At 44.3% G+C, this 14,697-nt stretch overlaps 1 protein-coding gene across 11 annotated transcripts in view; it reads left to right on the top strand.

Moving 5' to 3' along the window:
- Positions 1-14,697, top strand: part of Fam114a2 (family with sequence similarity 114, member A2) — a 35,013-nt gene that overhangs the window by 163 nt on the left and 20,153 nt on the right. For 3 of the 11 annotated variants that reach the window (NM_001402011.1, NM_001402010.1, XM_056984663.2), the window contains exons 2-8: positions 4,455-4,648; positions 4,994-5,096; positions 5,391-5,483; positions 9,452-9,540; positions 11,298-11,432; positions 11,900-12,058; positions 13,403-13,526. In NM_001402011.1, coding sequence (NP_001388940.1) covers positions 4,469-4,648; positions 4,994-5,096; positions 5,391-5,483; positions 9,452-9,540; positions 11,298-11,432; positions 11,900-12,058; positions 13,403-13,526 — 883 coding nt within the window. In that variant the 5' untranslated portion in view covers positions 4,455-4,468. Of the gene's footprint in view, positions 1-141; positions 279-4,451; positions 4,649-4,993; positions 5,097-5,390; positions 5,484-9,451; positions 9,541-11,297; positions 11,433-11,899; positions 12,059-13,402; positions 13,527-14,697 lie in introns of those variants that run through there. The other 8 variants (XM_056984661.2, XM_056984662.2, XM_056984665.2 and 5 more) reach the window with 4 other exon arrangements.

Raw genomic sequence — 14,697 nt, 5'->3', positions numbered from 1 at the left:
CGAAGGCTGGGGTCGCCGGGGTCACGGGTTGAGGGGCTGCAGCACTTCCGGCTATGTTAGATGGTCTTGCAGGCCTAAGGGGCTCGAGAGCTTGTTTACCTCAGGCCTGGGGGTGGGACCTGCGTGTGGACGTGCGGAGACGGGAGACCGGCCACGTTAGCCCGGGAGTCCGCCGCTGCTTGCAGCCGGGGTTCCTCGCCGCACGGACAGGCTGCAGCGCTGACCCCAGGCCGGGCTCTCAGCTAGTCAGCCGTGCCAGTCGCACCGCCTGTCTCAGGGTAAAAGCGGTGGGAACGCGTGTGCTTTGGGCTTATGTGTGTCTCGACTGTGAGGCGCCTCGTTCGAATTCTCCAGTCACCTGGATCCTTCTCCTCCAATCAGGAAAACCCATTTGCCCCAGACTACCCAGAAAACATTAAATAGTACAATTCCGTATGTCTGGTATGTGTTTAATCTTAACTTACAGGAACGGTGGAGAGGGTCATCACCACACAAACAAATCTTGTCTCCTGGCTCAGCCTAAACGCTTGGCAAGGCCTCGATGCTCATTAAAATCTTCGTTGTGCAAGTGAAGTAATAGTGATAACCAGAGTTTACTAATTGGAATGGTCTAGTTTCATAACATTTAAACGAACTTATGCAATACGTATGCTCGATTTGCCTACATCGAGCTCATCGATGGGCCGTTTATTGTAGGTTGTAACTCGGAGAAAGAAGAAAAAGGGAGTTCTAAAACAGTTTTTACACAGCTACAAGAACACCTTCTGAACTTTGTGCAAGCATGTTGGTGTCTTTTTGTTAGATCAGCCTTTGGACTGACTGGGGCAGAAATTGCCTTACATATCATCTCTGCCTCCAGAGCGGGGTACATATGCAAAAGGTTCTATTTTTCTGATCACGAATAAGTAAATGAGTTATTTTTCTGATCATGAATAAGTTATTTTCTGATCATGAATAAGTGAATGAGTTATTTTCTGATCATGAATAAGTGAATGAGTTATTTTTCTGATTTGGTTTGCATGGCAGTTGGTACTTGTATATGGGTTTTTTTCCTCCATGAGTTTTTGGGACAGTTTAATATGTGGATATCATGTATCCACATAGTTTAGGCGACACGGTCTTAAGCCACCTTTCTAGCCTGTGACCTTGCCTAATATGGTCATTACTCTAGGTGACTCTTCGTGGGCTGCTGACCTTTCTTCTGTGTTGTTTCCATACCCTTTGTTTATAGTTACTTTCCTGTTACTGTGATAAGATACTCAGACAAAAACAAGGAAAGCGTATTCTGAGTCACAGTTCACTTGTCCACAGTGGCAGGAAGGCCACATAGGAAGTGGGTCACATTGCATCCACAGCCTAGGAGCAGAGAGCAGGGGCTGTTTGCCATCAGCTAGCTTTCTCCTTTCTCTACCTTTGGGAATTCCAGCCTATGGACTTGTGCCACCCACAGTAGATGGGTCTTCCTGCATCTGTTAACCTCATCAAGACAATCTCCACAGATGTGCCCAGAGGACTCTCTGGTGGTTCTAGGGTTATCAGTTTGGCAACTGAGATTCACCATCACACCCTTAATTTTTTTTTTTAATTTCATTGGCATTTTCATTCCTTAACATCTTAAACATCTTTAAGGTAGACTTTACAAACACAGATGCGTGCAGGGTCTGATTGAATTACTATAAAAGGGTAATAGGAATTTGGAGATAGTAGAGTGTGAGAGAATACTGTTCTCATGCAAAAGGATTCAACGGCGGCCATTTGCCACCAGACAGGTCTTATCTACTCAGATGCCCCTGTGGCATTGCCTTTTACAAGGGGACCTGGAAACGTCTATTTCTTTCTATGGAAGATGAGACCTTAAATGTTAGCAACCAGTTGAAAAAAGGTTTAAACGGTGTGGACTAATTAAAAACACCTATAGGCTTTGGTTAGCTAACAGATTTCTAGTTTGTGACCACGTCTCTAGATATACTTTAGGAATCATTCTCTGATGCTTATGCTTTATGCTGCCTTCTTTGTTCTTTACGTTTCAGGGTGTGTGTGTGTGTGTGTGTGTGTGTGTGTGCGTGTGCGCGCGCGCGCGTGTGTGCGTGTTGAGACAGTCTCACTATGCAGCTCTGTCTGTTCTAAGACCCGCTGTGTAGATCATGCTGGCCTTGAAATCTCAGAGGTCTTCCTTTGCCTCCTAAGTGCTGGGACTGAAGGCCAATCAGCATGCAGTATTCTTTGCACGTGCTTCAATTATTGTGCTATACCCCGTCCGCCTTTCTTGTAAAAAAAAAAATTTTTTTTTTTACATTAGAAGCATGATTGCTTGAGTTGGATTTATCCCTCACTTAGTGCATACGTCAGCATACCTGGTGTGTATGTTGTATATGTGCATGTGTGTTCATTGATGACAGCTGGTTATTCTGTAAACTAGTATTTCTCTTAGTGTAAGTACCAGTGACATGTTGGCTTTAATTGCCAAAGAGCTGTATTCTCGGAAGGGATTGAGTTGGATAATATTGCTATTCCAAAGCTGACCTGAGGGACCAGTGGATGTATTTAGGTGGTAGAGCTTGCTTAGCATGAATGAGGTCCTGGGTTTGATCCTGGCATAGCAGAGTAAATGAAATAAAAAAAAAAATGGAATTCAGATGCTTTGGTTACATCAGATGGCCCAACTATCAAAACAGCATTAGGAATATTTACAAAGAATATTAAAAAGTAGAACGCTGATCTGACATGGTTTAAACAGCCTCTGGAAAAAATTGAAGTAAGAATGAATGCTTAATGATACAATCTTTGAAGGACAGTCTAGTGAAAGGAAAGATTGATAAACAGGCTTCATCAAAAATGAAAACCTTCCTTGGTGAAAGACCCCATGGAAATAATAAAAAGACAGGTGTGGTGACTCATGTCTGTAATTCCAGCACTTGGAAGCCTGAGGCAGGAGGATTGCCATAAGCTAGTGTTCAGCAAGGAGGGAGATCTTATCTCAAAAGGCAAAACAGAATAAGACAATGAAGATAAGTTTTACACTGGGACAAGACTGAACCTAGAACATCAAGTGCTTTAAAAACTCAACAGAAAACAACACAGCAACCTAAGCAAAGCGTGCAAGGATGCAGCTAGCTGTTTCTCTGAAGAGACTATTCAGATGGCAGATACGCCCCTGAAAAGGTGTCAAGTGTCGTTAGTCTCGAGGAACTGAAACAGAAGCCACAGTGCACCGCCACCACATACTTAGAAAAATGGCTCAAGGTGGTGGTAGTGGGGGAACCTGGCCAGAATGCAGACATTTTTGGTTATTTGTACTACTCTGGAAAAGATGACAGTTACATATAAAAATAAGCATGGGCTTATTATGACCCATATTATTAATATAGTCTTAGTCATTTATCCCAGAGAAAAAGCTTATGTTCACATAAATACCTGTACGTGAACTTTGAAAGTTGTTTTAGTTTGTATAACAGCCTCATATTGGAAACTGCAGATTACCTTGAATGGGCAAATACCTTGTGATGTATGTATGTATGTATGTATGTATGTATGTATGCATGCATGCATGCATATATCTTCTATCAATCTATCTTCTATCATCTATCTCCATCCATCCATCCACCCACCCACCCACCCACCCACCCACCCATCCACAATGAAATTATTGAGAAATTGAAAGGGACTTTTGATGCAACCATAGCAGAACAGAGGGACTTAAGCTGAATGAAAAAAGTCACTCCAAGGATAATCTGTATACTTCAGTGTATATGACTTGAAAATGTCAGTGTCAGAGAACAGATCAGTGGTTGGTTGCTATAGGTTGAAAGGGATGTGGGAAATGTCTAGCTACAGAGAGGATGGCCCAGGTATCCTTCGGATTGATTTGTGCCTTACCTGCCACTGGTGCTCAATAGAGTTAAGTAGTTGACCCTCTGTGTCTGGGAATCAGCATTTGTGGATTTAACTAATCATAAGGAGAAAACAGTTGGAAAAGTTTCATCTGTCCTAAACCTGTGCAGACTTGTCATTGTTCCCAAGAGTGTTTTAAGTCCATTGCAAAGTGTCAAATATGGCGTTAGACATTACAAATGAAGTAGAGGTCATGAAACTGTGAGGATGCTCCTGATGATACGCACACGCTGTCCGTTTTATAGAAGGGATGTGGCCACCGAGATTTTGTTGTCTGCAGGGTTCTTGCAGCCAGTTCCCTGCAGAAACCAAGGGACGGCTGTGACTGTGGTAACGTTTTACGTAACTAATGTACACATAAAGGCGCATGTAAGAACAGTAGAGTTGGGAGGACACTGGTGAATTTCAGCCATGTCAGCTTCTGATGGGGAGCTGGGTGGAGGTAGATCTCTTTGTGTTGTCGTAGTAGCATATGAATCTGAAAGTCTCAAAAACACTAGGCAAATAGTTTGTACTAAAGAAACCGGCATCAGTAGATTCTTGTCGGGCTTTTGTTTTAGCAGGTGATGCTGCAGTCATGGCAGATAAGGATGCTACAGAGACTCCAGCGGTGACCGAAGCAGCCTCGATCCTTAAAGATGAGAACTGCGAGCCAGTAGAGAAGCCAGAGAATAAATGTCAGCCTGCAGTGTCCACCCGGAAAAGACCAGAGACCAGACCTTCCAGTGACCTGGAGGCCTCTGAACTTCCTGCTCAGGTTACACAGGCTGGGGCCAACGTAGCCTATATTAAAATTTGGGGATTTAAACATACAAGTCTTAGAAGGGATGTGGGAGCAGTACTAATTTACAGTGGCGTTCCCTTCTTCTTACAGCTATAACATGTCGCTCTTTGACGCAGCAGCACCTTTATCAGGGATTGCATTTGCTGCAGGGTATTTATGTGCTGCTGGCTTTCATCTGTCAGCCCAGCAGGATTGACACAAGGCATGAATTTGCCAACCCATGCTTCTCTCATGATTAGATCCTTGGTCTGTGTACTTCTGAGCCTCCTCTAACTTTCTGTTTTCTTTTGTCTTGTTCCTTCTCTCACCGGAAAACAGCAGGAGACTGCTTCTAAAGATGCATCTCAGACTGGATGGGGCTACTGGGGCAGTTGGGGCAAGTCTCTACTCTCCTCAGCCTCAGCTACAGTAGCTACAGTAGGTAAGACCGTGGGTCATTTCCTTACTTTGTGCGTGCACTGGGGTTTATGCCGTGCTCTACTAGTAAGCTGAAGTCTAGGGATTCATTTAAGCCAACTTTTTAGTGATAAGTCGGTGGGATTTTTGTTTTGTTTTTGGGCTTGGTAAGGAGATGATGACAAGGATGGGTTATCATGAAAATAATGTCTTGTGACCATGATTTTAGAAATAAGCATATTTTATTATTATTTTTATTTGTTTCTTCAGTTTTAGTAACAACACACAGCACATGAATGCTAATTGTTTTTCTCGTTAGGACAAGGTATTTCAAATGTCATTGAGAAGGCAGAGACTTCTCTTGGGATTCCTAGCCCCACTGAAATTTCAGCTGAAGTCAAGCAAGCAGCAGGTCAGTATATGTGCTTGGGGTTTCGGTTGGAACTGACAGTTAAGTTCATTTTTGGCACTGGCACTTGGTGATAATACTAAGTCAGTACCTGACACTTAGGGCATCTTGAGACTGTGAGGAAGAGGGTCTGGGACATTGAACTCCAGCTGTGTCTCCCACTGCCATGCATGTGCCTCTTCACTGCACTTTTGCATGGATGAAGTGGCTCAGAGGCTGGTAAACACTCAGCAGCAAGGCCTCGAGCATGGCCTTTGAGAAGAGCTCGCCGTTGTGTCTGTCATAGTTAGGTTTCCCATCAGTAGAGTTAGCCCAGTCTGAGTTTGTCGTGGCTGGACAGAATGATCGTAGTGTGCTAGCTGGTTTGTTTTCATTTGGGTTTTTGTATGAAGAAGAAGTTCTGTTCTGGTTTGTCTGGATCAGAGGGAAACCTACAGTCACTCATACCCAAAGGACACAGTTACCACTAGGGACCAGGAGAGTTTTAAGGCCAGGCTTACTTTTCTATCCCTTAGGGGCCATACTATTTCTCACTGTTGTTTTCTTTGCTTTTTTCTTTGTTTAAAAAAATATGTATTTATTTTATATATGTAAATGCATTGTTACTGTCTTCAGACACACCAGAAGAGGGCATCAGATCCCATTACAGATGGTTGTGAGCTACCATGTGGTTGCTGGGAATTGAACTCAGGACCTCTGGCAGAGCAGCCAGCGCTCTTAACCACTGAGCCATCTCTCCAGTCTATTCTTTGCTTCTTTCTCTCATCTCCCATGAAGCCACCTGGCTCCCTTTTGGTCTCCTCCAGCTCCACCTTGATAGAGCTCTGGCACACATGATATCAGAAACTATCTGGCTCCAGTTGTTCCCACTTATGAATTCCTTGGAGTGAGAATTAGATTGGCATAAAGTTAGGTCACTTGACTGCAGTGTAGATACAGCCAAGAGACAAGCTCACATTACACAGATATGGCCCCACAGGCTATGTGTGTGAATTTGAGGCACTGTTTGTATTGACAACCTTTCCTCTCCTCCCCTCCTCTTCCTATCTGTCTTCTCTTCTCCTCTTCCCCTTCTCTCTTTCTTCCTCCCTATTCTCTCCCCAGCCCTTTCCTCTTGCCTTCTTACCCTGGTTGGCTTTGAAGTCACGCAGTCCTCTTGCCTTAGTCCTTCAGGTGCTGGGATCACAGCTCAGAGCTTACACCTGGCTTTCCTTATGCTTTCTACGGCTCATCACATGATACTATAACTGAATGTGCTCAAGGCCAGGAATGAAGTAGAAAGGAAGTGACTTTCCCCTACCATCTCTCCCTGGGAAGAGAGTCAGTTTCTTCTTCAGCAGTTCCTAGCATAATTCTGAAATAGCTCTTGGGGCTACAGAGGTGACTCAACCCCAAGAGTTTTTCCCCTCTCTCCTGAGGACTGAAGTTTGGTTTCCAGCACTTGTATTAGTCAGCTCAGCTATAATTTCAACTCCAGGGGATCTGATCCCTTCTTCTGGATTTCAGAGCACCTGCACACACATAGCATCTACTCACACAGACTCACACATAAGTAAAAGTACATCTAAAAAAAACTGGGTCTTATGCTGATGCTGTAGTGGCCATAAGTATAAGTAAGAGAAGCCTGGGTTTGGGAGTTAGAAGTGGCATTAGATGTAAACTGTGTCATCTTCATACTGGAGGCTATCAACTACCCAGGGCCATGGGCCAAGACATGCATTGAAAAACTAAAGTCCTTCATGGTGAGCTCCCTGGTGGAATAGCCATAGAGTTAATTAATGTCTTACAAGTGAAAGTGTTATAGTGAGTGTGAAAATGTGAGGACAGGAGTGTTAGTGGGTGCTGGTTCTTTTTATGTCTCTGAAGATGAGAATGCAGAGTAGGGCTCAGACTCAAGGCGTGACAGTAATTCTACTCAGTGGAAGTCCATGGGCTTAGATTGTAGTTCAGTAAGAATGATAGAACTTTGCCTAATTAGAATAGACTACTTTTGGTAAGAAGTCCTTTCCAACCAGGCTGGCCTCGAACTCAAGAGTCTGCCTGCCTCTGCCTCCTGAGTGCTGGGATTGAAGGCTTGTGCCACCATCTCCAGGCTGCTTTGGTCATCTTTTAGGGATCTGTGTTTCTTTAGAGGACCATCTCATCTTTGCTTTCCTTTCGTTTGCAGGTAGTTATGGTGTGTGTGGCTTAAATGAATCTTTTAATGTTTCTAAGCAGTTATTCCAGCAGTCAGGAAATGGAGGCAGAAGGATAGAGAACCTGAGACCTATCTCAAAACAAAACCAAAAATGTTAGTGTGCTTGCTCAGGCTGAATCTGGAGTAGCCTTTACTCAAGGGTTTGCTTAAGGCTTGGCTCTTCTGTGGGCTCCATCCATTTCCCAGGTACTTAATGAGTCCACTCGGTAGGGTGGAAGCCAGGCGTCTTAGCCTAGTGCGAGCTCTGAAGGTTGTTTAGCTCACTGCTCCAAGGCAGTTTCTTTCCCAGCCTGTGGAGTCTCCTGTGCCTGTGTACTGAATTCCCTGCAGAGCAGCAGTCATAGCGAGGCACTCAGCGTGTGTGTTTCTGTAGAACCTTAGAATTCTGGGGTGACAGAGTCCCCTTAGCTCCTACTGTCTCTCATCTCTGCCCTTCCCTCCCTGTAGTTTGAAAGTTCTTCTGAATAGCAAGCCAATTCAGTCCCAGGAGTCATTTTGTTTCTCCTTTCTGTTGGACCAAAATCTCCTTGTCTGACTCTGAAGTCATCTCTTCCCTCTTGTCTAGTTTTATAGCTGTCATAGTAGGAGGGCGAGTCCAAGAGCAGTTAGTACATTGTAGCTGGAAACAGAAGCGGTCCTCCAAGAGGGTGTCTCAGACTGGGCACTCAGATTATGTGGTCGCTCAGTCTGAACTGCATGCGTGCTACAGCCTGAGTCCCTGACCCCCAGAACCCGTGTAAGAAGAGCTGTAATACTACTGTTCGAAAGGGACAGAGAAGACACTGTATGGGGCTCGATGGTCACCTAGCCTAGCTTAATCAGTGAGCCCCAGGCCCCAGTGAGAGAGACTTTCAGAAAACAGGCTTTCCTAAAGAGCATCCCAGGTTAACCGCTGGCTTCCACATGCACACACATACATGACTTACATGTGTACTACACACATGAACACATTTTCACAACGCCTTTGCCCCAAAGTTGACTTCTACAGGGTTAAGTTAATAAGATGGAGTAGATTGTTTGTGGGACATGGACACCATGATGCGGGTCTGTTTGATGACAACCATTGAGCACCACTTTCTACGGCAGTGACCTGCGGTTCACTGTTAGCTGTGCAGTTTATATTTGGATGTTTGCAGAGGTACTTACGTTTATGCGGCATAGTCAATAGAACGCCGTGATCTGTACTCCCCTGGATCTCATGGATTATAAGAATGTTTTAATGACCAAAAAGGTTCATGTAACTTTTATCCCTGGTCAGTCACTTGCCTGTTTTCTATGGTTTCCCCTTACCTAGAAGTTTGTGTCTATGAGATCACTCATTATACAGTCTGATTTCATATCAGTCTTTAGTTTGTTTGAGACAAACTTTTTTATTATTGAAATGAAGTGAATGAAAAAGAAAACTGTCTACCTTATCTTTTATTGTAACATAACAAATGATTTAAAATAAATACAGAAAGGCCTGAGGCCTTGTGTGGAGAAAAAGTGTCTAATTTTTTTTTTTTAAGATTTTATTTTATGTATATGAATACATGGTCACACAGACGAGGACTCAGATACACCAGAAGAGGGCACAAAGATCCCATTACAGATGGTTGTGAGCCACCATGTGGTTGCTGGGAATTGAACTGAGAAACTCTGGAAGAGCAGTCAGTGCTCTTAACCACTGAGCCATCTCTCCAGCCCCAGTGTCTGACTTTTTAAAAACCACATATTTGTTGTTAAAGCAATGAATGATCCTTTCTTTCATGTTTATATACCTTCTCTGTTTTAGGAGAAACAAGTGCCAGTGAGAATGGAAGCTTACTAGTGTCTGGGCCATTCGGGATGCTCTCGACCATCTCAACAGCTGTGCAGAGCACGGTAAGAAAAGGTGTAGGGGCCTGTGCTGTCATGATGGGCTGTGTCCTTGAGCCAGACAAGTGGATTGTGAACCGTAGAGTGACAGATTATCTTAGGGACTAGCAAGTCTTAGCTTTGTGTCCTTAGGAAGTGTTTCTGCTTTACAAAGTTATTTCTTGGGGCTGGAGAGATGACTCAGCAGTTAAGAGCACTAACTGCTCTTCCAAAGGTCCTGAGTTCCAATTCCCAGCAACTACATAGTGGCTCACAACCATCTGTCATGGGATCTGATTCCCTCTTCTTGTGTGCTTGAGAACAGAGCACTCACATATGCAAAATAAATCTTTAAAAAGTTATTTCTCTTATATCTTCATCTTTTAAGCAGAAGGGACATGTGATCTTTTTAAATGAACACTTGCTAAATTTTAGATGATGAGAATGTTTGAAAAACGATAGGGCTCTTAAGGTCTTTCCTATATGAGGGAAGGTGGCTAGTATTTTTAGTTTGTTTTTTTTTACTTTAAACTTTTTTGGTTTGAGACAGGATCTTTAACTTTTTGAAATAGGGCATGCAATATAGAATGTGATGCCATATATTTAGTTGAATTTTCATAGCATTCTAATTTTCAACCACGGTAAGAAACCTGTGGGTCCATTGCTTTCCCATCTTGAGGCTTGTGTTCTTTCCCCAGCTTAGCTAGCAGCCACCACTGGGACTTGTTCTGTCCTGAGTGAGTTTGGACCTGCTCTTCAGCTTTGTATAAATGGAGCCGTAGATGTCCATCCAGTTTTCACATATCGTGTCTTGATGCGTCCATGTTGCAGCTTTGCTGTATTCTTAGCGTGACTTGGTCACCTTAACCCCACAGTTAGTAAATACCAATTCTGTTTCCAGTATAATCTCTTACAGAGTGTTGCATTGCACACTCTCGACATGTCGTCTAGTCCATCTCTATGCATTTCCTGGGTATGTGTTGGCCCAGGGAGCTGCACTGGTAGGAGGTGTGGCCTTATTGGAGGAGGTGTGGCCTTGTTGGAGGAGGTGTGGCCTTGTTGCAGGAGGTGTGTCATTGTAGGCTTTGAGACCTTTTTCTTATCCACATGGGAGACAGTCTTCTCCTTGCTGCCTTCTGATTGAGATGTAGAACTCTCAGCTCCTTCTCTAGCGCCCTGCCTTTCTGGATGCTGCCATGCTTCCTGCTTTGATGATAATGGAAGGAATCTCAGAACCTATAAGCCAGCCCCAATTAAATGTTGTCCTTTATAAGAGTTGCCTTGGTCATGGTGTCTGCTTACAGCAATGGGAACTCTAAGACTCTGGGTAAGGCAGCTGCAGCAGGTACAGACTCTTAGGTTCCCTGAACGGTTCTTTTTGTGTGCATTTGGGTGAGCAGCATGTACTTGCTTTAGCTGCTCTTTAGGCTGCTTAGTGCTTGGTATTGTTGGGTGCTGCTTCTTCTTCTTCCTCCTGGTGCTGGGATTGAGTTTAAGGCCTCACACATGCCAGACAAATGCACTGCCACTAAACTGGTAATACATCCCCAGCTGCCTTTTACCTTTATTTTGAGGAGGGTTCTTACCGTTTGCCCAAACAGGCCTGGAGTTTACTGGATATGCTTTTGCTGTACCTGGATGATTTCCTCCCTCAGCTTCCTGAGTAGTTGGGACTGCAGGCCTGTATCAGCAGCCCCATACTCTATAGCCATTCCTAAACCGTCAATTAGTTGTAATGGAATTTTGCAGAAATTTGTTTTAATGGAATTTTTTGGCTTTCTTAGGGCAAGAGCGTTATCAGTGGAGGTTTGGATGCCTTGGAATTCATTGGGAAGAAGACAATGGATGTCATAGCAGAAGGGGATCCTGGATTTAAAAGAACCAAGGGCCTGATGATCCGGAATTCTACACTGTCACAGGTTCTGTTTCCTTCACCTGTGCACTCCCTGTTTGTGTTTTGATTTGATTTTTGCTGATGTTAACTTGGAAACCTTGTTAGTGTTATTTTCTTTGGGATCCTTTGGGGTTGTGGGATGGGTAGCGAGCTCCAGTGCATAGAGGAGTTCTAGCTGTTCCTGCGTTTCCCTTTTGAGCAGCCTTCTGTCAGCAGAGAAATGCTAAGCCCTGCCAGAGCTGTTAGATTAGTGTTTAAACCCCCCGCAGAACAGCACCTGGGGTCTTGGATGTTATTTACACTGTCTAGCATCAGATGCTGTGGGATAACTTATTCCCGCTGTCCCAAGCTTCTTGGATTTTGCCTGTGATGCCAGGATTGATGGGGCTGTGCTCTGAATGGAGCCTGAGCAGCTGTGCTCCCTTTTGCTCTGTTAACGCACTCTTGAGCTCTCATTACTTGGTGCAGTACAACGCTTCAATCTCTTTTTAGGTTTTACGAGAGGCAAAGGATAAAGAAGAGCAGTGGCCTTCCAATGAAGTAACCATGGAAACAGACAAGAAAACTCATTATGGGCTACTCTTTGATGAGTTTCAAGGCCTTTCACATCTAGAAGCTCTGGAGATGCTTTCCCGAGAAAGTGAAATAAAGGTACTCCAACCCCAAACCCCTCCTGAAGCAGTCTTTGTACGAAAGGGATGCTGCAACTGCTCCTCTGTTGTGCACTTGGAAGGTGAGGTGGTTTTGGTGGAGGCTTGAGAGTTTGGAAGTGCCCTACACAGCAAGCACAAACCAGCCTGTGAGCTAAGTGATGGGAGGGATCAAGAGTGGTTGTCCTAATTACACAGGAAGGGCGGGTTTAAATAAGAACTTTTAACACCCTTGTCATTTTCCATTGTCTGTCTGTCTGTCTGTCTGCCTGCCTGCCTGCCTTTATTTATTTATTTTATTTATTTTCTGTGGTCTTTTTGGCTTTAGCTGCCAAAACCCTTACTGACAAGTTGCCAGTTTGCATAGAGTTAGCTGTTGGGTTTTAGTTGGCTCAGGGCTTTTTGTTGTTGTTTGTTTGTTTTTTTCGTGTTAAGATTTGTTTTATGTTGAGACAGGACCTCACTGTGTAGCCCTAACTGGCCTGGAACTTGCTGTGTAGACTAGGCTGGCTTCAGATTTGCTGAGACCTGCTGTCTGCCTCCTGAGTGGTGGGGTTAAGGGTAAACATTATCCAAACCTGGTTAAGGATTTTTATTTTTTGGTATTTGTGTGTGTATGCCCTATGCTGCAGGTATCCATAGAGGCCAGGAGAGGATACCAGAGGTTTTAGGTGGTACTGAGCAGCTTGGTGTGGGTGCCAAGATCTGAACTCAGGTCCTCTGGAAGAGGAGCAAGCACTCTTAGCTTCTGAGCCATCCCTGCAGCCCAGTTCAAGACCATTTCATTTCCTTTTATTTCTAAGCTGCTGTTAAGCACTAATAGTTTTCAGATATCTGTTATACTAGAAAGTCCAGATTCTCTAAACCTTTCTGTAGAAATTAGATTCTTGAATTAATTTTTTAAATATTTTATTCTTATTTTATGTGCTTTGTTGTTTTGCTTGCATGTATTTTTGGGTGAGGGTATCAGATCCTTTGGGACCGGAGTTACAGACAGTTGTGAACTGCCCTGTGGGTGCTAGGAATTGAACCCAGGTCCTCTGGAAGAGCAGCTGGTGCTCTTAACCTCTGAGCCATCTCTCCAGCTCTGAAGTTAAAAATTTTTAAGGAATGGAGTTAGCCATGGTGGTACAAGCCTATAATCCCAGTTCTCAGGAGGCTGAGAAAGGAGAGTTGAGAGTTCAAGACTAGTCTGGGCTATATAGTGTGATGCTGCTTCCCCTTCCCTATCCAGAAATACTTGTGTTGACTGGTTAGTTTATAATTCATATTTTATTTGACCTGTGGACTCTTCTGTATTTGAGCTTTTTTTCCTACAAATTTTAATTGTCTCATATCCATTTAGGTGAAATCTATCCTTAGTTCTCTGAGTGGAGAAGAACTACAGACAACTAGACTTGAGCTAGAGCAGCTCAAAGAAGCCTTTTCCCTAGCAGAGTTCTGTGAGGAAGAGGAGGAGGAGAGACAAGGTAATGCAGGGTTCTGCAGCCAGTGGGTGACCCCCCGCGCACTCTGTCACAGGCTCGCCATGCTTTCCTCACACCCTTGCCTGCAGGGCCCTGCCACTTTCCTAAGTAACCTGCAGGTGTCTCAGCGTATTGTTTCCGTAGGAGAGCCACTGTGTTCGCTTCTGTCCTGTTTGTCTGGTGCTCACTGTCAGCCTTTAGTTAGACGCTTCATCTGTGCCTTTCCCGCTTCTGTAACCCCTGGTCCCATCTTGAAGCATGAAAGGTTGTTATCCAGAAGGTGGTGATCCTTTGTCTTTTTCCTGTTCACAATGTACGTGTCTGTATATTTTTAGAAAGTGTAAATGTTGAAACCATCCTGTTCTGCAAAATTGTCAGGAAATATGGTTTATGGGTATCGTGTATTGTAATATGGGTGCATTCAGGTCATTGCAACTATCCTTTAAGAAATAACCATCTTGGTTTTTTCTATAGTACTAAAAATTATTCAGTGGGGCTAGTTAGATGGCTCAGTGGGTGGAATGCTTGCCATGTGTAGGGACTGAGTTCGAGTCTCCAGAACTCAGGTGAAAGCTGAGCATGGGTTGTGAAGAGACACCATGACAAAGGCAACTCTTATAAAAGAAAGTGTTTAATGGGGCTGGCTTACAGCTGTAGAGGATTAGACTGTTGTCATCATGGTGGGAAGCATGGCAGCATCCAGGCAGACACGGTGCTGAAGGAGCCGAGGATTCTATGTCTTGATCCACAGGCAGCAGAAGGAGACTGTGTGTCACACTGGCCATAGCTTGCACATATGAGACCGTAAAGCCTGCCTCCAGTGACACACTTCCTGCAACAAGGACACACCTCCTAACAGTGCCTCCCTATGGGCCATGCATTCAAACACATGAGTCTCGGGGGTGGGGGCATTCATATTTAAACCACCACAGTGTGCACAGTGTGGTAGAGGGCTTCTGTGATCCCTGCACCCTCACAGGAGATGGGAAGTGGAGACTGGAGAATTCCCAGAAGCTTGCAGACCAATTAGCCTAGTCTACTACAGTGGGCAACAAGGACACTGAGACAAAGGCAAGGACTCTCACCCAGGTCATCCTCTGACTTCTACACATGTGTGTCCCTGGTCTCCTCTTTCTTCCTCTCTTCCTCTCCCCTTCCCTCCTCCTCTCCTTCT

Source organism: Rattus norvegicus, chromosome 10, assembly GCF_036323735.1.
Source record: "Rattus norvegicus strain BN/NHsdMcwi chromosome 10, GRCr8, whole genome shotgun sequence".
NCBI lineage: Eukaryota > Metazoa > Chordata > Mammalia > Rodentia > Muridae > Rattus > Rattus norvegicus.
Note: the sequence above shows the minus strand (reverse complement) of the source record. Positions and strands in the feature narration are given on the sequence as shown.